Consider the following 27,650-nt stretch of genomic DNA (forward strand, 5'->3'; position numbering starts at 1 on the left):
ACGCGCCGGGCGCCACCGCCCCGCCACGAGCGCCGGCTCGCCGCCCATTGGGCACGAGTGGCTGACGGACGCGCCCGCGTCCAATAGCGACGGGCAGGGGCGGGGCCGCGGCTCCGCTCTCACCGCAGTCCCGCGCGCGCTGCCCGCGCCGGCGTCCCCGGAACCCGGCTGCGCCCCGGCCAGGGTGCCGGCCCTGCGAGACCGCCTTTTGCAGGCTGGGAGACCGAGCCTGAGATCGGCGGATGCCCCGGCCCCTGCTTGCCCCTGTCCCCGTCCGAATTCGAACCCAGCTCGGCTGTTTCTGAACTCCGCGACCTTGGGCAACCGACTGACCTCTCTGAGCCTGTTTTGCAAAGTGGGGCTGGTGGCACCTGCTTCCCTGAATTGTCGCGACAATCCACTAGAACGTGTGAAAGGGCTATGCAACCTCTAAAGGTTTACACCGGTGAGGTTTGTGCGGTGATGGGAGGGGACGTTAATCATCTTCGTTGCTCAAGCCCCAGCCTGTAGGGGCTCTTCAGAGTCCCTGGCAATCCTGGCCACGGATGTTTGCCTTGGAAGGAGGGGAGGGAGAAGGGCCCGGGGGCTGTCACCCAGACCAGAGAGGCGGGAGGGAGCCAGCTCGGTTAAGGCCAGGATCCCATAGGTGCCTTGGGGAAGCTCATAGAAGGCATCGGATGCTCAGCAAAAGGCACCTGAGGGCAGTCTGGCAAATTCTGCTTTCAGTTTCAGGGGGAGCCCACCTGTGGGCCTCAGAGCCACTAGCCGCTCACTCCTATACTTAAAGGAGTCAGTCCAGAGAGCCAGACATTAATGCCACTCGCTGTCTTTTGCATGGTTGTAACCTGAAGCGTTGTGCATCCTGGAGCATCCCAGCAAAATACAGGTGTTCCTGGCCCACACCTTCCTTATCACTTTACACCGTCGTGGTCCTGTTACAAGGATCACTCCACTCGTGGGCAGAAGCACTGGAACTGTCCATTGGCAGAGGTAGATGGAGTGGTGGCCCCAGCTCAGATCTGTGGTCACAAGGCAGGAGCGGGGGTCCGGCTCTGCCAGCTGGACGCTGTGACATGTCGTCATCCCATAACCTCTCTGGGAATGTTTCCTCTGCTGTGAAATGGAGGCCACTGTGCTACATACCCCCCACCTGGGAAGGTGCTGCCTAAACTGTCAGGGACAGGAAGGATGCTGGGGATGGGCATCTTGAGGTGAGCCTAGACTTAGACCTGGTACAGTGCTCTCTGGAAGTGGCCAACAGTTGAGGGGCTCCCCGGTGTAAATGCCCTCCAAGCCACCAGGCTGGGTTAGGCTGGATGTCTGCCGGGAGGACCACACAGAGGCAACAGCTGTGATACCAGGAAGATGAGGAGCACAGGCCCTGCCCTGCGGTGGGTCAGAGGCGAGAGGTGGCTGGGGGTGAAGCACAGGCCCAGCTCTGCTGCCATCACCTGTATACGCTTGGGTGACTTATTTCACCTGGCTGAGCCTCAGTTTCCTCTTCTGTCAAAAGGGGATGATAATAGACTGTCCCTCGAGGGTGATTCTGAGTGGAAATGCACCTTGACACACGTTCAGAGACGGGCGAGGGCAGTTCCTGCTGCAGGACTAGGGGTCAGAATTGAGCTGTTTGCAGGGGCAAAATAGGTGCAAACATGGGCTGACCCCTACAGCAGTCCAGGTGTGAGATCAGAGGCTAGCTCATGGAGGGGCCCAATGGGGCTGGCTGCTGCCCCCTTACCAGACCTTGGTGGCCACCTTAAAGTGACAGGTCACCTGGCGTCAACCATTGGTTGTAGTCCTTCACACAACAATCATTTACTGACGGCCTTCTCTGTGCTGGGCACAGTGCTAGGATTTAGACAGACTCAACCCTGCCTGCTAGACCCTCCTGTCTGAGGGGCAGGGCAGACGGCAGGCCAATATTCCACCATTACAGTTGTGTGAGCCCTGATGGAGGAGACTGGCCAGGACTCTGGGGTACGTGGCAGGGGGAGAACTGGGCACTGGGACAGCGGGAAGGAGGTGGCCCATGACTTGAGGCAGGAGAGAAGCGCATTCCAAGGTGGGGAAGGCGCTGGACGTGAAGGAGCATGAGGCCTGGAAGAACCCAGAGAAGACCAGCATGGCTTGAGCCAGCGAGCAGGCGAGGAGGACAAAACGCGATGCTGAGGTGGGGCTGCGAACAGTCACCTCGGGCAGCTGGCCCTCGTGTAGTACTGGGGACGTTGGCCTAAGAACCACTGGAGAGTTTAAGATTAGGTTTTTACACTTGAGAAGGACGGCAAGTCGTTTCATATTTCTGTTGGCATGGTCCCACAGTGCGGTGTCCTAGTATGCAGAATCAAATAACAAAAACGTCAACTAGTCAGCCAGAGAAAAGGAGCCAGCAGAGAAGGCGGTCCATGAGGCCGAGTTCAGCATAGGGCCGTGGGATCACCGGGCAACCGTGTGTGTCAGGAGACGGCTGGGTGGCACTGGGCTGGCCCTGGCAAAGGGGGAAGAGTGGGGACCAAGGAGGGGGCCCACGTGAGAGGAGACACTGGAGGAAGGGATGGCACTTGCTAAGCAGATGGAGGAGCGGTTGGAGAGGTGACCAGGAAACCAGGGAGTGGAGGGTTCCAGAGCCACGGGAAGAGAGTGTCTCTAGAAGGAAGACACAGTCAGCCATGTCACGCACTATTGGGAGGCCGAGTAAGATGAGGACAGAGAAGTGTCCCCTGGAGCAAAGGCAGGCACGGGGGAGGGGTCAGTGTGCCAGGAATTCAGGGCATGGGGACCACACGAGGCTAAAGCTGAACAGGTGGGTCACAATAAGGTGCAGTGGGCCCAGGGCGCCCGGCGTGGGTACGTAGTCCCCAGGGCTGGGGCCAGTGCTCTGTCCTCCGCCCTTACTGGCCAGGAGAACAGGGCCGGGAGACAAGAGCTGGGGGTCTGTGGTAGAAAGAGGAAGGGGCCCTGCTGATTGAACTCACCTGGCACCTCACCAACCCAGCAGAGACAGCTGGCCAAGGAGTGGCCCCTTGGGGTAGTGTTGACCCCACCCCCAGCAAATGACCAAACCTCAGCCACAGGGCATTCCATGCCATGGGCATCGTCACCCCTCAAATCCAGCAGAGCTTCCTGGCTCATCATCCAACTCATCCTGGCACACCAGCCACGCTGGATCACTGGATTGAGGGCCCTCCCCAAACATCCCCGTGCCTCATGCCTCTGCCCCTCTGCCCCATGCGGACCAGCTCCCCTGGGCCTCCCTTCTTGCACATCCGGAGCCCCAAGGACCCTGGAATTCCTCATCTACACATGTCAACCTGTGCTGGAATGACCAGTCCCCACTGACCCTCCCACTTGTCTCTTCACTCCCCCAGGGTGGGGGTGGTGGTGTCTCGCTCATCTCTGGACCTCTGGAAGGGTTCGCTCCTGGCTGACTCTCCTCTGTGCGCCACCTCTCCCGCTCCCTCAACCCAACCCCTACCGACCGATTCTCAGGCTGTGGCCGGGCTGTGGGTTTCTCTGGTTTGTTTCCTTGGGGTCTGTGCGCACTGCCCCCATTGCCCCCCACTTGAACAAGCCATTCAGATCTGGGTTAGTTATAAATAGCCGGGCCTGCAAATCTCCTTTTAGCTGAAAAGAAGCAAAATGAACGAGCAGAGAGGCACACCCGGCACGCGTTTTATTTTTAATTCTCTCCCTCTGTCTCAAAATGAACCCATGTCCTGGTGCTCAGCATTTCTAGGAGCAGAGGCCCAAGACAAATGCCTTGCAAACAGAACCTGGGGAGCTGAGGGCCCTGGCATTGCGCCCGTCTGCTGTGTGGCCTTGGGCACTTGAGTAGCCGTATCCTTTTCAAGGGGGAGAGCAGTGGAGGCCATCACCTCCAACACTTGGACTTTTCTGACTTGACTCCCTCTGTCCGCTCTCCCGCAGCCTGTGCCTCTGTGGCTCCAGTGGCAGCCCTCTCCCTGGGCTTTCCTGGGAGGCCCAGAACCAGGTGCAAATGAGGCCACACCGAAGCCCTGATTTGATGATGCACAAATTTCTCCCTCTCAGGCCTTTGCTTAGGTGTCCCCCGTCAGGAACCTTATCCCTCCATCAGCCAGCACAATCCTTCTTGGAAGGTCCAATTGTCACCTCTCCACTGTGAGCTGGGGAGGGGCTGGCCAGGTTGTGACTGAGCAGGACTCATCCTGGGCAGGTAGGGTGACTGTGGGCAGTGCCTGAGCAGGGAGTGCAGTGAGAGCAGGAGACCCAGGTGTGCGGTGCGGTCTGGCAGTGGCCCGGCTAGAGGGCAGGGCTGAGGGGCAGAGAGGCTCAGGACCCCAGGAGAGGCGGCTTGAGGGGACCACTGGTAGGTGCTCCTGCAGGCAGGGACTGTGCAGCTTTCGTCTTTGTAACCCACTCCCCCCCACCCCCCCCACCCCACAGGCCCTTGCTCGTAGCTGGGACTCAGTGTTGGGGGATTCAGGAGACTCTTGCTGTGCTAGGTCCAGACCTAGGGCACGCAGTGACAGTCCCTTACTGGGAGCACTTTCCTACCCACTACTCTACTGATACTGCACAACCCCCTGCCAGGTAGGCTTCTGTTGATGATGAGGAAACCAGGTTTAGAGAGGTTAAGTGACTTGTCCAAGGTCACACAGCTGGATATGTTTAGGAGTCCAACCCAGGCTTTTTTGGAAATCTATGTGTATTAAATCTTAAGAAACCTAATACTCTTTTTTTTTTATAATTTTATTTATTTATTTATTTTCCCCCCAAAGCCCCAGTAGATAGTTGTGTGTCATAGCTGCACATCCTTCTAGTTGCTGTATGTGGGACGCGGCCTCAGCATGGCCGGAGAAGCGGTGTGTCGGTGCGCGCCAGGGATCCGAACCCGGGCCGCCAGCAGCGGAGCGCACGCACTTAACCGCTGAGCCACGGGGCCGGCCCTGAAGCCTAATACTCTTGAAGCAATCGGAAACTGCTCCTCCTGTGTCGTGGGCGCCCTGAGAACAAATGGGACAGAGCTGGCTGCTCTACCACGACACCAGTGAGAAGCTGGCCAGGGGCACTGGGAGCCCCTGGACGCGCAGCCCTGCCTCTCCACCCCCTCACCCGGGGTCTCCTCCCATTTGATGTCCTCGGGGAGTGAGGGAGGAAGGCTGGGGTGATGTCTTCAAAGAGGAAATCCCTGGTGCTAATTGGCAATCAGAGACCTTTAGGCTAATTAACCTGTTTATTTGTCTCTCTGGAGTAAATTAGAGAGTTTAGCTGGGGAGGGCGGAAGAGAGAGGTGTTTGCTGCTGGCCATCTCTGTGGGGGCTGTAGATGGCTTCACAGTGGGTGGTGTGGGCTGCTGGGGAGGCCAGGGAGAGGGTGGGCTACAGGGCAGTCCTGGGGTCACCTGTGTGCCATGGGGAAGGGCCACCCTCCCTGGCGGTGCCTGCTCACTTCTTGTGAGGGCTGCTCTGCGAGCAGTTCTGGGCTCACTGGGGCTGGCCCCCCGGGGGTGCCTGGGCCGGTTCTGAGTCCTCCTCCAGGCTGCCACATGCAGACACCCCCTGGGAGGGAAGAGGAGCTGGAGGGAGTGAGGTGGAACCCACCCAGGGGGCGGCTCACTGTGTTGTGCCGCTCCCAGCCTCTGTGCCCCGGCCGTGCTGCGTGGAGCCCCACTTCCTGTGGGGCACCAGGCTCCTGCAGACCCCTTGGCCAGAGTCTATGGATTTCCTGTCACCTTGGGTTGGGGGCACAGCTCTTTTTGGTATATAAGATGCCGGCTAGTTCACTCTAAATCTTCTACCTCAGACCCCATTCCAAGCTCTTCTTGTCCCCAAGAGCCAGCCACACTGGTCTGGGGTCTCCAGCAGCTTAGAGATGTTGTGGGTGGGAAGGAGGGGCTTGGCTGGGTGCCCCTGTTCCTGTGCTCCTCTCTGGTGCTGGGTGGGAAGGGGAGGGAGGCTCCTCGGGTGCCTGGGCCCTGCAGGGGTGAGCTGCTCTGCTCCCCAAGAGGTGGCTGCTGCTTCTCAGGCCACTGACCATCTGTTTAAGACAGATGCTCCCCAGTCACAGGTAACCAAAAGCTGGCACCTTTTGGGGTCCTTTGGGGCCTCGTGGTTCTCACCTCAGCTTGTCACCCACAGCCCCCTGTTGATTGCTCAAGCCCCCTGCCTGGCAGCCCGGGGGGAAGGAGGGTTGCAATTCGTCTTGTCAACTCCCCCACTCTGGCTCTGAGGACTCTCTTCGCCCCTGCATGGGTTGGGGGCGGGGTGGCTGGCCCACCCTCAGTGCCCTTTCCTGTCCTGCAGGGGCCCAGGGCATCGTCAACAGCGGCCTGATCCCCGCACTGGTATGGAAGCTGCAGAGGGAGAAGGAAGATATCCAGGAGCTCCTCCTGGACACGCTGGCGGCCTGCCTGATGGAGGATGCCACCCAGGCGCTGAGCAGCCGCGTGGTACCCTTCCTGAAGGAGAAGCTTCTCAGTGCCAACAACAGCATCCGCAGCAAAGCCGCCTGCACACTGATGGCCATCAGGTGAGGCCTGGCTGTGCAGAGATAGCGGGCAGGGCGGGAGTGGCTGGCCCTGGGGCCACTGCCGAGGCTCAGAGAAGGTGAGCAAGCTGCCCCAGCCCCGCAGCAAGTCGGCAGTGGGGACATCATCCTGCCAACTGCCCGGAGCCCCAGGGCGTGCACCCCAGGGTCTGCTTCTCTCCTGCTTGTGCCCGGGGGGAGGAGACCCTCTCCACTGGGGCGATCACCATCTGTCAGCCTGAGAATGCCCTGGGTTTAGCACAGACAGTCCTGTATCCCAGGAAACCCCCAGTCCTGGGCAAAACGAGACGGTTGGTCACCCCCTCCCCTTGAAGAGGGCAAGTGCAGGAGAACAACTGTGGTCACAGTGGTCACTTAGTGCTCAGTCTGTGCCAGGCGTTGTCTACAAACTGCACGTTCAGACACCCCTCCAAGGAGGGTGATCATCTCCCCTTACAGGTGAGGAGACAGAGGCGGGTGTCTGGTCACTAGTGACCTGGTCACATGTGATCACAGTCTGAATCCTGGCCAGGACCCTGAGGAAGCATGCAGCCTCTGAGCTGCAAGGGAGGGAGGTGGTGTGTGATCCCAGATAGCCACGCTTCCCAAGGATGGGCTGTTCACCGGCCCCAGGCCCGTGCCTTAGCTGTGGCCACCTCCCTTTGCCCCAGCACCTCTGGCCTCCCCCAGTTCTGGCTTTCCTTCCATCTGGGATTCTCACTAGAGACCTGGGCCTGCATTTCTGCAAGTGTGGCCCCTGATCCGGGCCGGCTTGTGAACAAGTGGATTCTGGGGCTGCGGCCCAAATCGATCCACCTCAGGTCTTTGCTCAGAGGTCCCCATCCAGTGAGGCGCTGAGGACAGTGCCATCTCTGTAAACCAGTGGCCTCCCCACTGGGGGCCGCCCCCAGCCCCACTTGTGCTTTTCACTATTCCCTGCTATCCTGTGTGTCGCCCCCAAGGGGAGCTCCTGAGGACAGGGCTTTGCTCTGTTCGCTGCTCAAGACCAGAACTTCGAAACAGGGGGAGCTTTGGCCCCCTGAGAGACATGCAGCACCATCCAGAGACATTTCCAACTTGGGAGTGAGGGGCTGCTCCTGGCATTGGGAGGGTAGAGGCCAGGGATGCTGCTCAACATCCCACAATGCACGGGACAGCCCCCACCACAAAGAATTATCTGGCTCAAAACATAAATGGTGCCGAGATGGAGCAGCCCTGCTCTTGCCTCAGCATCTGGACCAGGGCCTGCTGGGGGCCAGGTGCTCAGTCAGTACCTGCTTGGGAGTGAACATGTGGTCCCTGCAGGTAGGGCCCAGGACTCTGCAAGTTCCCGAGGGTGGAGGTCCACTGTCCTTAAAGCAGCAGCCTTGCAATGTCAGAGCTAGTGGCTGGCCATCCCCATGCTTCCCAAACTGGGTTCCGAGGACACGAGGCACCTGTGACTTTTGAGATGTTATTAAGAAGGCTCTGTGGGCAGCAAAGTTTGGGAAAGGTTGATTCAACTAAGTGACTCAGGGTCCTTTGCTGCAGGACAAACGTGCACTGTGACGCTCCCATAGGCCCTGTGGTCAGCGTTTCCTGGCGCAAGGAACTCTTCTCTTTTGGGGGACGGTATTGGCCCTCTCATAGTTTGGGAAACTCGAGGAATCCACCGTTTCATTTTCACAGCTTCATACAATGCCAGCATTAGAAGTGACCTAAAAAGTCATCTCACCTGAGGGTGGCTCCTCACCAGTGTCCCCCCAGCAGCCTGCTGCCCTTTGCATAGCTTAGCCCATCCCTGGCAGCTTGGACTCTTATGTGGAGTCAAAATGAGTCTCCCTGTGGTTCGTGCCCCTGGGTCTTGCTCCTCCCCGTTTTGGGGCCAGAGGGAACACGCCTAGTTTCTTCTTCATGTGATACCTTAGGGCGAGGCTCCATCGTCCCCTGGCTCCTGGGTGGTCTTGCCTTCAGTGGTCCCAATCCATGCTCCCAGGTCATCTGAGCATGGAGGTGAGGCCCAAATCTCACACCAGTGCTCCCCTGAACCCTGGTCCCCTAGCCCTGGCCAGGCCTGGACCGCCAGGGGTGGTCCCAACACAAATCCCTTCCTCTGCTGTCCCCCTGGGGTGCTCCTGGGCCCAGCCTCCCTCCTCCCCCCAAGTGGAGCCACCCAGCTGTGCCCTCTCTGGCCCAGCATCCCTCTGGAGGGCAAGAACCAGCTGTGGCAGTATGACGTCATCCCCATCCTGGTGCACCTGCTGAAAGACAAGGTGGAGGAGGTGCAGGCCAACGCTGCTGGGGCCCTCATGTACGCCACGGTGACCACTGAAGGTGAGGCAGCCTGCTAGCCGGGCATCCAGGTGGGCGGGGCGTCCCTGGTGCGGGTCTTGGAGCTAACTGGCAGGGGTCATCGCGGCCCCCCGGCATGCCAGCTGCCCTGGCAAGTCTGGGTATTGCCCCCTCCCTGCCCTGCCGAAATGCTCCTCCTGGCCTGATGTTGAGGTCCCTTCAAGTTTAGGTCTGAGGCTCCGCCCTCCCTCTTCTTCCTGGCTACAGTGGGCTGCCTGCCTGTGGCCTGTCCCCAGTCACTTGCATTAGGACCTCTGTCCCTTCCTGCCAGGCTCCTCCCTAGGCCTGGAATTCCCACGATTCTGGGATTGATTAGTTTCACATCCATGATTTGGGTATCCTGAGGTCTAAGCAAACACTAAGGTCTAAGCCCTTGCTTCCGTGATGTTTCTTAATTGAAATTACTTTTTTTGATGGGGGGAGGGGCAAAGAAGAATATAAGATGATCTCCTAGCCCCTACCCTGGGCTAACAGGAGAGACCGGGGCCGGTCCCGCACCTGGAGGCCGGGGTGGGCCATCCCGCTGTGACCTCTGAGAGCTGCTCGACCTTCCCCACGGCCCACACTCGCCAGCACCAGCCCTGAGCCCTGTGCTTCCTGGGTGTCCCATGGAGGACTGTCTGGGCTCTGATTCTCAGTCCACATGCTGCAAAGCCCCCCGGAGTAGGGACCTCCTACCCACCACCCCCCCGAGCCTAATGGTGGAATCTGATACACACTAGTGAGGAGAGGTTGGGGCCTTCCCAGAGTCCACAGTCCCATTTTGATTGTGGAGTCAGGATGCTGACCACCACGTAGGGGCTCCCCCTGTGTGTCTATCTCATGAGCATCCTCAGCGCAGTGTCTGCCTGGACTTCCTGTCAGATCTCTTGGAGGGCCAGAGAGCTTGTGGCGGGCCTGGGCAACAGCCAGAACAGGGATGCAAGGACACTTTTTTCCCGAGCTGTCACTCCAGCAAGGGTCCCCGAGTTCCTGCCACATGCCAGGCCCTGCGCTGGGCAGTGGGGACCCAGACGTCTCAGCTTTGGGTGTCTACGATTTGGTGGGAGTGGCAGAATGATGAGTGTATGGGGAAGAAGTAGAGCATGGGTGGGCCCAGGACAGGGCAAAGCCTCCTCTGAGAGGGGCGTGGGTGACGACCTAAAGGACAATGGGAGTTAGCAGGGCAGACAGGGGCTGGACAGATCCCGGCAGCAAAGAGAAGAGCGCTCAGTGCAGGACGGGCAGGGGCAGAGACCAGCCACACAGCCTTCTAGCAGGCGAGGTGGTGGGGAGGGCAGCGAAGGGTCAAGGAGTGCATTTCCTTTACACATTAATGTCTGTGTCCGCCACTAGACTGTTAGCACCATGAAGGCGAGAACTATGTGTGTTTTGTGCCTGGGGCAGAGTAGGTGCTCAAGAAATATTTGCATGATTGGATATTAATTTTAAGAGACCATGTGCATTGCCTTGTGAGGACAGTTGCCGGGGTGGATGGAGAAGCCAGATAGGGGGCTGGAGGGACAGGAGATGATGGGGCCTGGCCTAGGCTGGAGGCAGAGGAAGGTAAGCGTTGAGTGGAGGGAGCCCGGGTAAAGGGGACGCCTCCCCAAGATGCGCAGGCTGCGGGGTGAGGGGAGGGCTGGGAGGTCAGAGGCCCCATCGGGAACCCCTGGTGTTGGTGGCCCACAGGGAAGTATGCAGCCCTGGACGCAGAAGCCATCTCCCCACTCCTGGAGCTGCTCGGCTCGTCCTTGAGCAGGGCCCGCCTGAACGCCATCAAGGCCCTCACCATGCTGGCTGAGGCCCCTGAGGGCCGCAAGTTCCTGCAGGCCCACGTGCCCAACTTCCGTGTCCTCGAGAGAGATGCCAACGAGGCCGTGCGGAGGGCGGCCCAGGTTGCCATCAAAGTTATTGAGTGGAAACCTTGAGCCTCTTATCAGGCCAGACCTGATAAGCGCCATGCCTGAATACAAGGGCTGAATCTCTTTATCTCTGGTCTGAAAGGCACTTTCTATTCCCGGAGCATGGTCACATCTCCCCTCACCTGCCAGAGGGGAAGTGCCAGGCCAGGAGAGGCAGCACGGGCTGAATCCAGGGCCCAGGGACAGGCGGGAGGCATCCTGCTCTCTGCTGGGCCGAGAGGCTCCTCGGAAGGGAGAGAGCAGGGCTGAGCCCTCCAGGGACAAGGCCGGGGGCAGGGAGTTGGGCTGTGGAAAGGAACACAGCTGGACCAGGCGCCACCCAAGCTTCAGACACTCTAGTGACCAGGCCCTTGGAGTGTAGCAGGGCACGGCCCTGCTCAGCCAGGTCTGCCCCCTTCCCACACTGGGTGGCAGAAAGGAAGGTCAAAGGTGCCATCCTATGTGGGCTCTTGCTAGTTGCAAGATGAGTGCTCAGGACAGGGATAGCCCTTCTTAAGATCTTCCCCCAGACAGCTGCATTCTTCTCCAAAGCCTGGAAGTCACCTGAGTAAGCTCCTGGGCTGGCCTGAGGCTGCCACACCCCTAGCCCTCCCCCTGCTCTTTGCCTGCACCAGGGCGGCCCTCTGGTGAGCCTTCCACCTGTGCCTCCACTTGCCCCTCTTCTCCCCACAGTGACACTGGCCGAGGAGGTTGGAGAGCTTGCGGGGTAGGGAGGAGAACCCAGGGTGTGGGGGGGTCCCCTAATCTCCCCAACCCATCCCTGCCTGGTCTCGCAGGGTGACAGTTCTCCAGCCAGTTCTGACCTCGGTTGGAGAAGCTGTAGGAGCGCAGCTCAGCTTCAGGGGAGCTCTTTGAGGCTCCCTGCCTCTAACAAGGTTTCCCTCATTACGTCACCCACCAGCAGCCATACTTCCTGTGGGACAGAACCTCCCGGCTTGTGGGATGCCCACTCTTCCCAGAGTAAACACCATCAGCAGAATCAGAATCCCCAAGTGAGCACCTTCTTGCTGTCCTTTCAGTGGCTGGGCCTTCACTCTCCTAAAAGACACAGAGAAGTTTGTGTCCCTGGAATTAGAGCATTAGCCCAAGTAGGCCCTCTTGTTCCAGAAGGCACTGGCTGCTGGGCCCAGCTGGAGTTTCAGGTTAAACCTCATTCTCAGAAAAGGCCCCAAAAGAGGTAACCTTTTCTCCTTTAGGAAAACAGGTGCTTGAGCGGCTCCTGTTCCTCATGCCCCAATCCCACCCCCAACCACAGCAGGCTGGCTCCACCCCTACCGCCTCACCAAAGGGCTCTGACCAAAGGTTCTGGGCTCCTTGCAGCCAGGACCGGGTGCTCTTTGTGCTTGACCTGTGCAGAGGCCCAGGTGTGAAGGCTCCCTTCCCGAGGCAGCCGTCTTGGTCCTCCTCCCAAGGCTCTGGCTGTGCCCTCTTGGTCTACTTTGTAGAACCCTCTTTCTCTCCATGACTGGTAGCGTTGGTGTTTCTCCCAGCTTTGTTCTAGGCTCTCTCTCCTCCCACTCTCCCACACAATCTCACCTGCCTGGCTGTGGGCCTGCTCTACCAGGTTCCCTTCTTTGCTAGGCCTGCCCACTCGCTGCCTTCTCTTCTCCAAATCTGAGTCTCCAGCCCCAGCCTCTCTCCTGAGTTCTGGACTCTTCAACTTCACATCTACCCTTAAATGTCTCCAGGCAAGAATTTTTTTTTAAAATAATTTTATTTATTTTTATTTTTCCCCCAAAGCTCCAGCAGATAGTTGCATGTCATAGCTGCACATCCTTCTAGTTGCTGCATGTGGGACGCGGCCTCAGCATGGCCGGAGAAGCGGTGCGTCGGTGCGCACCCGGGATCCAAACCCGGGCTGCCAGTAGCGGAGCTTGCACACCCAACCGCTAAGCCACGGGGCCGGCCCTCCAGGCAAGAATTAATACCAGTCCTTCACAGACTGTTCCAAAAACTAGAAGACGAGGGGACGCTTCCCAGCTCATTCTATGAGGCTAATGTTACCCTGATACCCAAACCAAAGACATCACAAGAAAAGAAAACTGGAGAACAATACCCTTTATGAATATAGACACAAAAACTCAACCAAATATTAGCAAACCAAATCCAGCCACATAAAAAAAGTATTATACACTATGACCAACTGGGATTTATCCCAGGAATGCAAGGTTTGTTTAACATATGAAAATGAATCAATGTAACTTATAAATAGAATAAAGTACAGAAACCACACGATCATCTTAAGATGCAAAAAAAGCATTGGACAAAATCCAACAGCCATTCATAAAAAAAAAAAAACTCTCAGCAAACTAGGAATAGAGGGGAACTTCTCAACATGATAAAGAACATCTGCAAAAATTCATAGCTAACATCATACTGAAGGTGAAAGACTGGATGCTTTTCCCCTAAGATCAGAAACAAGACAAGGATGTCTGCTCTCACTACTTCTGTTTGACATTGTACTGGAGGTTCTAGCCAGGGCAATTAGGCAAGAAAATGAAATAAAACGCATCCCGATTGGAACGAAAGAAGTAAACTATCTCTATTTGCAGGCTGACGTGATCTTGTATATGAAAAATCCCAAGGAACATGCTCAGAAACTATTAGAACTAATAAATGAGTTCAGCAAAGTTGCAGGATGCAAGATCAATATACAAAGCTTGTTTTTCTATACACTAGAACAAACAACCCAAAAATGTAATTAAGAAAACAATTCCAGGGCCAGCCCTGGTGGCCTAGTGGTTAAGTTCAGCATGCTCTGCTTCGGTGGCCCGGGTTCGGTTCCTGGGTGCGGACCTACACCACTCATCTGTTAGTGGTCATGCTGTGGTGGCAGCTCACATACAAAAAGAGGAAGATTGGCAACAGATGTTACGTCAGGGCGACTCTTCCTCAGCAACCCCCCCCCCGAACCCCCCGCCCAAAACCTCAATTCCATTTACAATAGCATCAAAAAGACTACAATATTTAGGAATAAATTTGACAAAAGCAGTGCAAAACTTGAGTGCTGAAAACAAAACATTATTGAAAGAAATTAAAGAGGACCTAAATAAATGGAAAGACATCCCATGTTCATGGATCAGAAGACTAATATTGTTAAGATGGCAATAAGTATCTTCATGCAACTCAAACTCACCATGTCCCAAACAGCGCTCAACTTTTCTCCCACAGCTGCCCTTTTCCAGTGAGGCTTGTCTTTGGAATTGGTGCTCCCTTTACCCACATGCTCAAGCCAGAGGCACCCCTGGCCCCTCCCTCCAGAAATCTCATCACTCAAGTCCTGTGACTTCTAATTGCTGGCTTCTCTTGATGCCATTCCCTTCTCTTTTCCTCTCTGCCACTAATTTGCCTTCATTGCCCTAACAGGCTCCGGTGGGTGTTCCTGCCTCCCTTGCATCTTTCTAGCACAGCCAGCAAATCTGATCCTCTCACTTCCCTGCTAAAACTCTACGGGATTTAGGATCCCAAAGTATATAAGCCCCGCAGGTCAGGCCTCTGTCCACCCTGCCCTCCCCATCCCCCACCGTTCTCCCACACACAGGCCACGTCTTGGCATCCTCAAACATGTCTCGCACCCTTGCCTCATGTTTTCCCACACATTGTCCCTTCTGTTATCCAGCTGACCTCCTCCTTTGGTCACGGGAGGCCTTCCCTGACTCCTGGGCTAGGTGGGGCTCTCTGCAGGGTGCTCCTGCAGTGTGGACAATGTGTGGAGGAGCAGTGTGTAAACTTGGTGTCAGGCAGAGCTGCTTCAAGTTGCCTTGCTGAGCTTGATTCTCCTCCCCTGCGAGATGTGGTTAATTCTAGTCCTTCCACAGACGGTGGTTCTGTGGCTTCAACGTGATAATGTACTTACCCCAGGGAGGAAAGCAGCAGGCCAGACTACACGCCGGCTATCACCGCTAGTGTTTCACTGTTTGTTTCCTCCATTGGCCCCGGGCTCTGTTCACGGCTATCTCCCTGCAGTGGCTGGCACATGGTAGACACTCAAAAACGTCAGCTGAAGGAGTAAACTAGGGATGAGGGACTGGTCATGTGAGCATGCCTTCAGAGTATGATTTTTGTGATGCTGTGTGGGCCTCCCACAAATCACTTCAAGGCACCTGAAACTTTTCCTAAAGACACAAATCATTTATTTTGGTCTGAGAAGAGGAAGAAGGAACGGCTTTGGGAGCCCCTGCAGAGACACAGCCCAGGAGTGGCCTATACTGGACAGCTAAAGGGCCTCTAACCCCGGGGCCCAGCGCCTAAGAATGTCCCAGCAGCAGACAGACTGGTGGGGACTGGGAAGAGCTCAGCAAAGAGGGAGGTCTCCTCTCTGGTTGCCCTCGGCGTGTGGTGTGGCTGCAGCCAGACAGTGCTGAGTGGTAGGGAGGCCTGTTCCGCTGCGGCCAAGATTGCCTCAGCCCCACCATTGGTCCAGGCAGGAGCTGAAGTTTCCATCCACAGGCAGCTTTGGCTCCAGCTGGCCTGTGAGGTCACCAGCAGTGGGCACGGCACCTGTGGGTGGGAACCGTGGTGTTGGGGGGACGCTTACACTACGTGGCAGCTTTGCCAGCAGGGCCATACCTTTAAGCAGGAGGAGAGAACAAAGCAAACGGAGATTGGGTATAGGAAGGAAATGAGGACATTAAAGTAAACACAAGCAAAAATCCCAAATATATCTAGAGATAAAAAGCCAAAATTAAATTTAAAGTGAAAGTCAGTGTTTATGCAGTAGAGCCATTTGGAGAAAATGACTCATTTTGTAAAGGAACAGATGTTCTCATTTGCATAGTCTCTGCAATCACAAAAAGACTTCACTCTGTTCCGTCAGCACGCATGTCCTGCAGCTGGTGGCACTTGATGTGTCACAATGAGGGAGCGTTTTCATGAATGTCATCCCTGGTCCCGTATCCGTGGGTCTCCTGGTAGGAAACACTTCGTCCTTAGTGATGAGGGAGTCTGAGGAGGCAGCGGTCTGTCTGCTCTTCCCAGACGCCCCTGGGCCCCAGCTGCTTTAGGAGTAGCGGATGTGGCACAGGATTACGATCAATATCAAGAAGAATGCGCCGGCATTGGCAACTTTTCTCCAGAAGGGCGTCTCCGACATGTCACCACGCTTTGTCCCTTCCCACGTGTCACCTTGCTTTGTACCTTCCCATGTGGTACTGCGCTCTGTCCCTTCAGAAGTTTCACGGCGCTTTGTCCCTTCCAACATGGCACTGTGCATTGTCCCTTCAGATGTGTCATGGCGCACTGTCCCTTCCCACATGGCACTGTGTTCTGTCCCTTTAGACGTGGCACCACGCTCTATCTTCTCCACGGCTGCCTCTTCTGGGACCAATTTGGGGCTCGGCCGCGGCTCCAGGCCACAGAACATGTCCCATGCCTTCCAGAGGCAGCTCTGTGCCTCCTTGAATACATCTGCAACAAGGGAACAGGCAGAGGTCAGGAGGCACAGGCCAGGACACAGGAGGGAGGACTTTCTAGGGGGTCACGTTTCAGTGGCAAGTCCAACAGGAAGGCCGACAAACTTGCTCCTAATATGAAGAACAGTCCTCAGCCCCTGATGTGGAAAACCTACCACCATTCTCAGAGACCCCGGAGAATGGGACAAGGGATGAGGGCAGCATGGCAGGGGCAAAGTGGTAGTTGCCTGGGGCCATGCATGCGTTCCATTGGCAGAGCCTTCAGCTGGGCCCAGATCCCCTGGACTGGGTGGCAGAGGTGTCAAGGGGGCCTCCATTGTCACAGGAGTAGGTCCTCCCTGGTGTGCCCTGAGCATGCCCACCTTTCCTGTCACAGGCACATGGCCGAATACAGCTCTATACGTTTAGGGCAAGTGGCTGCTCCTCTGAATCCTCCTCCCCAGTGCTACTCTCCAGAGGATGGAAGAAACCCTCTGACTTCTGGAAACAGACACTGCTCTCCTTGGCAATCTCTTGGGGAGTGTCTTCTCTAGGCAGGTTCCGGTCTCATGGCCTGGCCTAAAATAAGGCTTTCTGGGCCCTTGAAGGGGAATCACTGGTGTTTTCTAGGAGGCAAAGGAGGGAAGTCTAGGAATTATAGGAAAGTTTCCACTCATTTCTCTAGGCCAAACTAGGGAGAACACCTAACTCTGAGGCTGACACGTCCCTCCCGTGTCTGTCAGAACAGCTTGAGCTGGCTGCTCCTTGGGTCTGCTCAGGCGCGGGTCAGCACCACGGCCAGCTCTGGCACTCCCTTGTGGGCCCAGCCTCTGCCTGGGAAAGGTTCCCTCCTTGATGACAAGACAAACACATCTCAGTCCCAGCGAGTGAGCTGGCTCCCCGCAGTGTGCGCTGTGACATGTTTTGTGTCCCATCCTGTTGGGCACCCCCCAGGCCAGCTGTGTCCTGAGGCTGAAGTGGCACCAGGGATGATGCAACCCATCAGCCAGGGACAGAGGAGCCTCTGTTACAAGGTGAGAGTGCCTGCAGCTGGAGGACCCTAAAGCCAGGGACACAGATATCTGCTGTGGGTGCTGGGAAGTCCTGAGCAGCACCCTCTGGCCCCATTCTCTCAGATGTGCATGTTGTCGTATCATCACGGAGCCGCCAGGCCCAAAGAGGCTGCCGTATGTAAAAGGCAAATGATCATTTGACCACAGCCCAAGGGCTGTGTCATGGGTGGTGGGGAGGCCAGTGACCGAGTACACACTTTGGAGTCAGACTCCCTGCGTTCAAATCCCAGCTCCACCACTGCCTGGTTATCTGTGGAGCCTGGGGCAAGTTACTTAACTGTTCACTGCCTCAGTTTCTCCATCTCTAAAATGGCGATAATATTTGTACCCATCACACATGGGTATAATTTCGACAGTGCCTGGCACATCCCAAATGGGCAATAAACATTGGCCACTGTCATCATCATCATCCACCCCTGACAGTGGCATGAGGAAGAGGAGGAACTGGGACGTGCACCAAGTTCCTGGGAACTGGAGCCTGCTCACTCGCTGGGACTGAGATGTGCTTGTCTTGTCATCAAGGAGGGAACCTGGGAACTGGGACGTCCACCAAGTTACAAGCACCTGGCACACCATGGGCAGCCAGTTTACTGCTCCCCCCACCCACCTTAGGGAGGAGGAATTCCCAGGGAGCCCTGCATCCTCCAAGGGTATGGGGCAGCCTTGCTTAGGAGAGGCCACTCCCCTTCTCCACTCCCACCCCCATAGAAGTCCAAGGAGCCCATTCCAACCCGGGGTCTCCTCTGCCAGTGTCAGGAGGAAGCTGCACACCTCTCTGGGCTCTGAACTTTGCTGGCAGGAGTGGAGAGGGGGCCCCAGAACGCTGCCTTCTCCCCAGGCAGGCCTTTCCCTTCCTCCCTCCCCCAGACTCACAGCCTCCCCAGCACCCTCTGCCCAGCCTCCGGACTAATCTCATTAGGCTTCTATCCCTGTCTGCGTCAGGGTCCTAAGAAGCTCAGGTCACGCTCCCCCATGGCCCGAACACTCCTTTTCTGACCCCATCTGCTGAAACTCTTCCTCTGGGGCCTGAGGCCACAGTCTGAGCCTCTCCTGGAACATTCTCTCTCTTCTTGCTGGGACTGAAATCTAGTTGTCCCTGGACCTCTTTCCCCTGGTGCCCTCTTAGATGGGGCTGCTTCCTCCTCTCCCCCTTAGAGACCATCTCCCGCCCCCTTCCGAGAAATCCTCTCCTTTTGAATCTCTGTCTTGCTCTCCCCTTCACCTCCCTCCCCCACTCCACTTCCCTCCACCAGCTTGCTCTGGTTGAGACAGGAAATGATCTCTGTGTGGCTAAATCCCACAGCCAGTTCTCAGGCCACATTTTTCTTCACCTATCAGCATTTGCCTCAGTGGATCACCCCTCCACTCCCGAAAGCTTCTAGGTCAACAAACACTTCTTGTTTTTTCACCCCTTGGCTGGTTCCTCCTCATTGCCTGGAGTGCCCCTCACTTCATGCTGGCCCCCCTCCTCCCTGCACCCGTCCTCCAGGGGCCAGCCTGGTATATCTGCTGATGTCTCCCACATGGATCTCTCCAGCCCAGACTGCTGCATGTGGATGTTCCAGAGGCATCTCAACCTCAACAAACCCCAAACACCCCCAAAGGCAGCTTAGGAAAAATGAAAGTTGGAGCCTCTGGCTGGAAGAGCATGTCTGGGCGTGGAGACGGTGGCGCAGGGGTGCTAGGGTGGCAGCATAGGCCACATCCCCCCAGAACACTCTCAACAAGAGCCCTCCTACAGGCTCTGGATCTTCCTTCTCACCTGGCTGTGCCTGGGGTGCGGGTCTCTTCCCTTGTGTCTCTGCATCGAGATCGACCCTTTCCTCTTGGCTGTTTCGTAAACTCCAACAGAGCCGGTAGAGCTAGGGGGAGAGCGAGGGCATGTCATCACCCAAGGCCCTGTCACGCAGGTCTTATGGTACCCAATAGCTGGGCACCAGGGTCTCCATGGACTGAAAAGAGATCTGGTTGTTAGCCTCCAACAAAAGATGGAAGGAATGTAGGGTAGGGAAGGTGCAGCACTTGGGAACTCTGGATGTCCACTGTGGCCCTGGCGAAAGTGACACAACCTGCCTGGGCCCCAGTGTCCTTTAGCTGAAAAGCAAAGGGTAGGAGGCAACGTGCTCCGGGATCCTTCCGGTTCTGAGAGTCCAGGAACCTGTGCCCTTCAGCTGGGAGAAGCCGCCCATCAACCCCGGGCTGCTGCTTCTGGTGAAGGAGGAAGTCTCTTACCCGATGAGGACAGGGCAGCCCAGGAAGCTGCTTTCCTTCCAGAAGCCCCTACTGGCCGTCCGAGACGAGCATTAACTCAGCCCAGGAGAGGCTTTACCTGGTTGACCTGGCCCTTGCCCAGCTCAGTCGCCCAAGCTCAACAGGGCATTTGCAGATGCAGAAGGGGAACATCCCTTCCCTTCCAGTCTGTGATTTTGTTCTCTTCCTGAAAACGTATATGGAAACTTTGGGAAGTAACAAAATCCAGCTAATTGTTGCTTTTTTTTAAGGGTTGAGGTCAGGAGAAGCACAACTAAGTGAACATTCCTACCCAGTCTGTCCTGGAATAGATTTTAATCTCTTATACCAGCCTCAGTATATTTGAATCTCAGCCACCACCCACCCCCTCCCCCCAACACATGGCAGGGATGTGAATAAGCTGGGCTGGGCCCCCTCCCCCGCCAGCCCACTCCAAGACCCGCCCGAGCCCCTCCTCTCAGACTAAAATGTTAGAACTAAAATTCTGTTGTGTTAATGACAGAGATTGAGTTTAGCCTCTGACTGCTTCCTGAGGATGCCATGTGCATGCACTTGCCTTCCCAATCACATTATTAGACCCCTGTGGATGAGCCTGGGTTCCCAGGCCATCCTGCCTCCCCTGGTAGTGGTGAGCAGAGGGCCTGGCACACTGACACTGATCCATAAACACTTACTTCCCTCTTCATCTCCCCCTCCCCTATGTTCTCCAGAGCATCTGGCATACTGCTAGGCAGATGGAAAACACTCAACAAGTACTTGGCTACCTGAGAAGTGGGCAAAATCAACAAGTTGAGAGTAAGAGAAGAGCAGAAAAGAACGCAGACAATCTAACCAATTAAGACCCTGAGCAACAAGAAACTAAGTCCACCCCCCAGCTTCTCAAGGTGCTGGGAGCAGGGAAGGTTCCCCGCTGTCACTGATACAGGGGGATGCATGGTGGGCATGTGCCTCCCAGACCATCCTGGCTGTTCTCCCCATCTGCTCTGTCCCTCTTCCAACTGGGCTCTGTGTGCGAGAGAGGAATGAATCACATGGAAACTACTGAGCAGAAGTCATGGCCAGAAGGAAAGCCCAAGGTTGAGCTGGGGACCTTGAGGCCGTCTTCCAGGTTTTTGCCTTTTACTGAGACCCCAGGCAAAGTTGCAAGAAAGGCACATGGTCTTATAGACCCATCTCCCTTCTGAGCGCCTCCCTCCATTTCAGACACCGGGACCCTCCCTGCTGCTTTCCGGCTCTGCCAAGTCCCTGTCCTGCTAAGCCTACTGACCGTGCCGAAGTAGGTGACATAGTGGAGCCAGGTTGGGGCCCAGCCCTGCTAGTTACTAGTTTTGGTACCTTGGACAAATGACTTAACTTCTCTGAGCCCAGGCTTTCTAACATCCCAACTGGGGTGACTGACACCTGCCTCCTGGGTAGTGGGAAATGGCCGTGCAAGGAGAGGCTGAGAGCACCCAGCCTGAGAAGGCCACACGCAGCTGCCAGCCTTAATGTCCCCTCCCCGTTCCTGCTGGCTTAATTCCTTCCGGGTAGGTGGCAGCTGGGACTGCCATGATTACATTAACTCATACTGAGTTTAGTGATCTTAATACTTTCAAGGAAAATTTGCATTTTAGAAGCTATACTTCTCATTCTAAGTGAATACCTAATTGGTGGATTGTTAAAAATCTTTTTAGTTTAGTTTTGTCTTTAAGGCAGGTCTCTTTCTGTGTTCTTTGCCTATTTCTGACCCCACCCTGCACCCACCCATCCCCACCTCCCACTTTCAAAGACAAGGCAGGAATTCAGCCACTATTCTCCAAAGCTGGCAGAGCTGAGTGACTGCTCACTGGGACATGCTGGGACGGTGGGTTGACCCACTGGGGCTGGCCTGGTGGCATAGTGGTTGAGTTCGTGTGCTTTGCTTTGGCGGCCTGGGGTTTGCAGGTTCGGATCCCTGGTGCAGACCAACATACCACTCATCAAGCCATGCTGTGGTGGCATCTCACATACAAAAGAGAGGAAGATTGGCACAGATGTTAGCTCAGGGACAATCTTCCTCAAGCGAAAAAGAGGAAGATTGGCAACGGATGTTAGCTCAGGGCCAATCTTCCTCACCAAAAAAATAAAGAACATCCTAACAGCAGCACTTACATGCTTATCCGGAATTGGATCTGTGAATAAGGAGATCCCCAGCATGGTGAAAAGACTGACTACGAAGAGGATGATGGCAAAATAGAGGTAGTGCATGCTGCAGATGACCAGAGGGCACTTGCTGTTTGCCGGGCAGCTCCAGGGTCCGTAGACAAACTCCAACATCATTCGAAAGAAGCCAAGTAGGAGTCCTCCAGTCAGCCCCCAGAAGGCACCCTGCCAAAGGAGGAGCCCCCGGAGAGTCATCTGGAAGGAAGATGGGTGATGAGACAAACCATCTTCAGCCTTCCCTCCCTGACTAGTTGAGTTCTAAAGTCAAACTTGTCATAATAAGGGCGTCAGATACCTCGCAGACGCAAGGTAAGCACAGTGAGGAGATGAGACCTTCTTCGGCTGAACAAAGACTTGAGAACTTGCACTCTCTCTTAGGTCAATCGGAGAACTTAAGAAACATTGGAAATGCTTTTAAGTTAGATAATGAATAGGCACCTCAAATATAATATGTCCAAAAAGACCTCGGTCTTCCCCAGCGCTGTAAGTGGCACCTCCATCTCCCTGGTTGCTCAGGTCAAAACCCCAGGAGTCATCCCTGGTTCCTTTCTTTCCATCCTTCCCTACCACTAACCCATCAGCAAACCGTGTCGGCGCTACCTCCAAAATGTATCTGGAATCCAACCTCTTACCATCATCATTACAGCACCACTCTAACCCTGAACCGCCAACTTCTCTCACACACAGGTGGGCTCCCTACCTGGTCTCCTGCTTGTCCCCTGTCCCCACAGAAGCCAGAGTGATCTCTTCAAAGCATATATTGGAGAATGCCATGCCTCTGCTTAATTAAACTCTCCAATGGCTTCTCATGGCCTGCCATGAGAATCCAATCTCAACTCTGCTCTTCAGTTAACCCCATCTGTCCACCACTCTCCCCTTGGTCATTCCACTTCAGCCACTGTCTGTGACCCTCTTCCTGCATGTTGAACCTGCCTGCTTTGCTCTGGCTCAGGCCTTTGTACTTGCCCTTCTCGCTGCTTGGGTCTCCCTAGCTCTTTTCATTTCTGGCTCATTCTTCAGGGTTTAGATTCAATGATATGTTCTGAGGAGAAGTATTCTCCCACCACCTTGGCTAATGTCCTTGTGTCTCCTGCTGCCCCCAGCACCTGCCCTGCTACCCTCCATGATCTTTTTTTATCTGTTTATCTTTTAAACAGCACTGCATCACTATCATAAATCTTTGTTCTTTGGATATCATCTGTCTCCTCCAACTAGACTGTCCCCTGGTTAACAGAGAGTAAAGACTGCATCCTGGCTCTGGAGCTGTATCTGGAGGCTGACTCAGGTGGGGATAGATGTTGGAAGAGACAGAAGATATAGTATGGGGGCAAACATCTTGGAGAAAAAGCTGAAACCAAAAGCCAAGTGGATGATCCATGGGAGCCACTGATTGAAGGAGATGTGCAGAAAGGGAAGATCCAGAAACAGATGGGCAGCAGAAGCCAGATGAGCATGCCATCTGAAACAGGGTGGGAGAGAGGGCCTGGATTCTCTGGGTTGAAGAAGGTACCTGTAAAATGCTTGTAACCTTGGACCAGGGGTTGCGGGAGAGCCACTGCCCAGATCTCCAGTTTTCCTTGGTGGCAAGCCCCGATAATTCAGAGCTGGCATCATAGGTGGGAGGCAGGTTCTCCTGACTGCCTGCTCCTCTTGCCCATGCCCTTCCCAGGAGGGCAAAGAGAAGCATCTCTGGCATCTCTGGAGGCCAGCCACTCTCCCCCCACTTTCTTGGTGCTAAATTGAGTCCTGGTGAGCTGGGCAGAGAAGGGAGCAGTAGCAGGTTGGTCTAGAGGATTGAACACCTGAGATGAGCCTGTAGGAGGCATCAGCCAAGTGGAGGAGGAAGAAGATATTCCTGGCAAAGTCTATGTGAATGAAAGGAGGCCAAAGAAAGCATGGGACAGTTAGGAAACAGCACTGTAGACAGTTAGGAGTGGCTGGGGCCTAGGGGCTATGCATGAGGGGGGGGCAAGGGCTGAGAGGTAGGCAGGGGCCAGATCACAGAGCACCTCAGACACTGTGCTCAGGAACTTGTGCAAGGCCCAGCTACTTACTGCTGTTAGGGTAAACAAGTTAAGATATGATTCAAGTAATAAATGAAAATATTCTGGCAAACTGTGCTTTTAAAGTCTTATTGATGAAAAGATCGAACCATTCATTGGGATCTTTATTTAGTTTTATGTGTGCCTGGAAGAGATGGTCTTCCCTGTAGGGAAGGTAGAAGGAGACCACGATTGTACAGCCTTCTGTAAGTATGAAATCTCTGAGCATGACACATCCATGTACAGAGGCAAGAGAAGAATATTTTCCTAGAGCCAGTTATGCATGAGGGAGAATCATGCACACTTTGCATCATCTAAGATGCAAAACCGTGCATTGATGAGGTCGAAAGTGGATTACATTGCAAAGGGAGAAAGCAAATCAGAGCTTGCCTTTTCCCGGCATGCATAAGGGGAGCTCCGACCAAATCTGCCCAGGAGGAAACCATCTCTCAGAAAGCAAATGATGCAAAGATGTGAGCTCTTGAAGCACAACAGATTCTCCTAGGGCAGCCCTTGCAAAGACAACTCTGCTGTGAAGGCAAGTCCTCACACTGTCCATTCAGCGGCCATGCCAACACACACTTACCTGCTCGGTGACTCTCTTGCAAAAGATGGCAAGCAGGAAGACGGCAGCAATGGGTGGTGTCAGGTAACTCATAACTGCGTGCATGTATTCAAAGAGTTGATCACTGTGTGCTGTTTCCATAACAGGGACCCAGGCGATGGTGACAGCAAATAAGATTATAACAAAAAACCTGTAAGTGAAACCAACAGTCAATGGCAATTTCATGAGTTTTTTCCCCCTGCCAATAAAATACCTACAGACCATAAACTATTAACTCAATTATTCCTTAGGTTAAATTCAGGTGCCCATTCATAATAGGACCATAGGGCTACAGACAAAAATCCTTCAACTTCTGAACAAATAAAACTGAGTGTCCGTTTGCCTGTTACTGGATCATGCGTAGATTTTTACCACATTTGGAGGGTGTGTTTGGGGCATTCATGCTTAAGATATATAATATGTGGAAAACATTAATTTCTTGAGGGGTAGACACATTTTTAAAAATTTCAGACAGGGGCCAGCCCCATGGCGTAGTGGTTAAGTTTGGCGTGCTCTGCTTCAGCGGCTCAGGTTCACGGGTTCAGATCCTGGGTGCGGACCTACATCACTCATCAGCCATGCTGTTGCAGCAACCCACATAATAAATACAGGAAGACTGGCACACATGTTAGCTCAGGGCTCATCTTCCTCAAGCAAAAAAAGAGGAAGATTGGCAACAGATGTTAGCTCAGGGTGACTCTTCCTCAACCAAGAAAAAAATTTTGGGCAGATTAGTATGGCATATGATTTTAAAGATTTCAGTAAGTTAAGTTCAGAAATTTACTTAATCCTCTAAGTTTTGCTGAAAATTTTAAGAAAATGAGTAAAGGCTCCAAATATCCATTGCTTTTTTTAAGTAAAAGATTTTTTAATGTGTATCCATATATAAAATTGCACTAGATAAAATGTCACCCAAAGATGAATAAATCTTAGTTCTGTGTCAACAAGGACTTAAAAATTATAATTTTGAGAGAATGATTGTATTAAGCTAGAAAGGACTAATTCCTTGACAGTCAAAGAAGAGGCAAGGATGTGAGTTCCAGCGCCGGTAATGATGGAATATCTGCCATGGGACTAACCCTCCCACAGGTAACAGTGATAAAGTCTGGGCCAAATATAAAACAACAACACTGAAGAGCAGCCAAAAGCAGGCAGAAGTGGGAGGGGATTCAATCCCTGAAAGAACGGAACACGCTGGGTACTGTCTACATTTATCCAGCATTTCTCCTGAGGGCCCCTCGCTAGTCTGCATGGTGTGGGGTGCCTAGAAGTTAAGCAGAAAGCCTCACTCTTACTGGGTTGAGGTGTCAGAAAACAGAGGTTGGGGATTCAGAGTGGCTGAAAATGTTGGGGGGAAATTCTAGAAAGGAGGGAGCCCCAGAGCAAGGAGGTCCAAATCTGTGTATAAACTCCCCTTAAACCCTTGGCTGACCCCTGAACTGTGCATGAAGCAGAGAATCTCCAAATAGTCCACCAACTAGCAACTGCTGGAAGGCAGAAAAAGCTGAGCACACATTTTAGCAGCTGCCTAGAGTAAGGGAGACAGAAATTGGAGTCTGAATCTCACCAAGTTAGAGGGGCTATGTAACCACCTCAGGCTTTTCACTGAAACCCCTGAGGGGCCATGCCTTAGAAGTAGAGACTATATCCCAGGACTAAGAATTTGCCTAAGAGCAAAACTGAAACAGATCCATCCTAACGAATTGTCAAACCAGGCCTCCACAAGTTTAAGGTGATCAAGTAGTAATTCACCTGCATGCTAGAACAAAAACCAATACTCTTCAGGGGAACATGATCCAGAGTCTCTACAATGTATTATCCACAATGTTCAGTATGTAATAAAATTTACTAGACATGTGAAGAAATAAGAAAATGTGACCCACAGTCAAGAAAAAAAGCAATCAATAGAAACTGACCCCAGGATGACTCAGATCCTAAAATTAGCAGACAAGGACTTCAAAGCAGCTGTTATAGCTATATTAAAGGACTTAAAGGAAATGATGGTTATGAGTGAACAGATGAGAGATCATCACAGAAAACTGGAAACTATAAAAACTTTAAAAAGGAACCAAATAGAAATTCCAGAAATGAAATTCCAGTTCAATATATGAAATGAAAAATTCACTGGTTGGCCTTAACAGTAGATTGGAAATGGCAGAAGAAAGGGCCAATAAACGTAAAGGCAGACTGATGAAAATCTAAACTGAAGAGCAAAGAGAAAAAAATTTTTTTTTAAATAAACAATGCCTCAATGATCTGCGGAACAATAAGAAAAGGGCTAATATGTGTGCAAGCAGAGTCACAAAAAAAGAGGAGAGAGAGAGAGCAGAAAAATATGCAATGAAATAACAGTCAAAAATTTCCCAAATTTAGTGACAATCATTAATTTATGGATTCAGAAGCTCAGCAAAATCCAACCAGGATAAATACACACACCCTTAAGCACATTATAATGAAAGTGCTGAAAATCAAAAATGAAGAGAAAATCTTGAAAGCCACTGGATATCCAGAGAGCAATATTATGAATTACGGCTGACTTCTCATCAGAAACAGTAAGACAGAAGAGAATGGAAGAGCATCTTTAAAAGTGGGGAAAGAAAAATACTGTCCCAGAATTCTACATCCAGCAAAAATAAAGATGAAATAAAAACATTTTCTGATAAACAAAAATTGAGAGAATCTGTCACCAGCAGACCTGCATTATAAGACATGCTGAAGAAAGTTCCTAAGGGTGAAAGGAAATGACACAGATGGAAACTCAAACCTAGAAGAAGGAATGATGAGCACCAAAAAAGTAAAATATATGGGCAAAAATAATAAAAAAAATATATTTTTTTCTTAGTTTAATTTCTTTATTCTATTTTTTTATTTATGTTTTTATTTTTTATTTTTATTTTTTTATTTTTTGTGAGGAAGACCAGCCCTGAGCTAACATCCATTGCCAATCTTCCTCCTTTTTTTTACCCCCCAAAGCCCCAGTAGATAGTTGTATGTCATAGTTTCACATCCTTCTAGTTGCTGTATGTGGGATGCGGCCTCAGCGTGGCCGGAGAAGTGGTATGTCGGTGCGCTCCCGGGATCCAAACCCGGGCCGCCAGTAGCGGAGCATGAGCACTTAACTGCTAAGCCATGGGGCCAGCCCTCTTATTTTAATTTCTTTAAAAGGAAACTGATTAAAGCAAAAAATTATATCACTATCACTGTATTGTGGGTTTATAATGTATGTAGATATAAAATATGTGACAACCATAACACAAAAGATGGGAAGGGAAGATGGCATATACTGTTGCAAGGTACTTACATTTTGCATAAAATGACACAATATTAACTCTGAGTATGGAATATCAAAACTATTTCCAACCATATTA

General features: G+C 53.3%; 2 protein-coding genes across 2 annotated transcripts in view; one reads left to right on the plus strand and one right to left on the minus strand.

Annotated features, from left to right (window-relative positions):
* The first annotated feature begins 180 nt into the window (after nucleotides 1-180).
* On the plus strand, nucleotides 181-10,809 carry RSPH14 (radial spoke head 14 homolog). Its single transcript, XM_058531980.1, has 4 exons — nucleotides 181-445; nucleotides 6,285-6,510; nucleotides 8,684-8,820; nucleotides 10,510-10,809. The coding sequence occupies exons 1-4, from the start codon at nucleotides 421-423 to the stop codon at nucleotides 10,746-10,748; spliced, it is 627 nt and encodes a 208-aa protein (XP_058387963.1). The 5' UTR covers nucleotides 181-420; the 3' UTR covers nucleotides 10,749-10,809.
* A 4,901-nt stretch (nucleotides 10,810-15,710) lies between these two features.
* The window catches only part of LOC131398617 (sodium/glucose cotransporter 1-like), a 63,250-nt gene continuing 51,310 nt past the window's right edge, over nucleotides 15,711-27,650 (minus strand). Inside the window, exons 12-15 of the mRNA XM_058532252.1 lie at nucleotides 24,265-24,433; nucleotides 21,586-21,801; nucleotides 18,945-19,067; nucleotides 15,711-16,134 (exon numbers count right to left, since the gene is read on the minus strand). Of these exons, the coding sequence (XP_058388235.1) occupies nucleotides 15,742-16,134; nucleotides 18,945-19,067; nucleotides 21,586-21,801; nucleotides 24,265-24,433 (901 nt within the window). The 3' untranslated portion in view covers nucleotides 15,711-15,741. The remainder of the gene's footprint in view (nucleotides 16,135-18,944; nucleotides 19,068-21,585; nucleotides 21,802-24,264; nucleotides 24,434-27,650) is intronic.

Source organism: Diceros bicornis, chromosome 35 (assembly GCF_020826845.1).
Source record: "Diceros bicornis minor isolate mBicDic1 chromosome 35, mDicBic1.mat.cur, whole genome shotgun sequence".
Lineage (NCBI taxonomy): Eukaryota > Metazoa > Chordata > Mammalia > Perissodactyla > Rhinocerotidae > Diceros > Diceros bicornis.

Excerpts from the sequence above, each read along its gene's own strand:
- RSPH14 (XM_058531980.1), top strand. The coding sequence starts at position 421 with ATGCAACCTCTAAAGGTTTACACCG. Across the intron at positions 446-6,284 it reads ACCTCTAAAGGTTTACACCG|GGGCCCAGGGCATCGTCAAC; the intron begins GTGAGGTTTGTG and ends CCTGTCCTGCAG. Across the intron at positions 6,511-8,683 it reads TGCACACTGATGGCCATCAG|CATCCCTCTGGAGGGCAAGA; the intron begins GTGAGGCCTGGC and ends TCTCTGGCCCAG.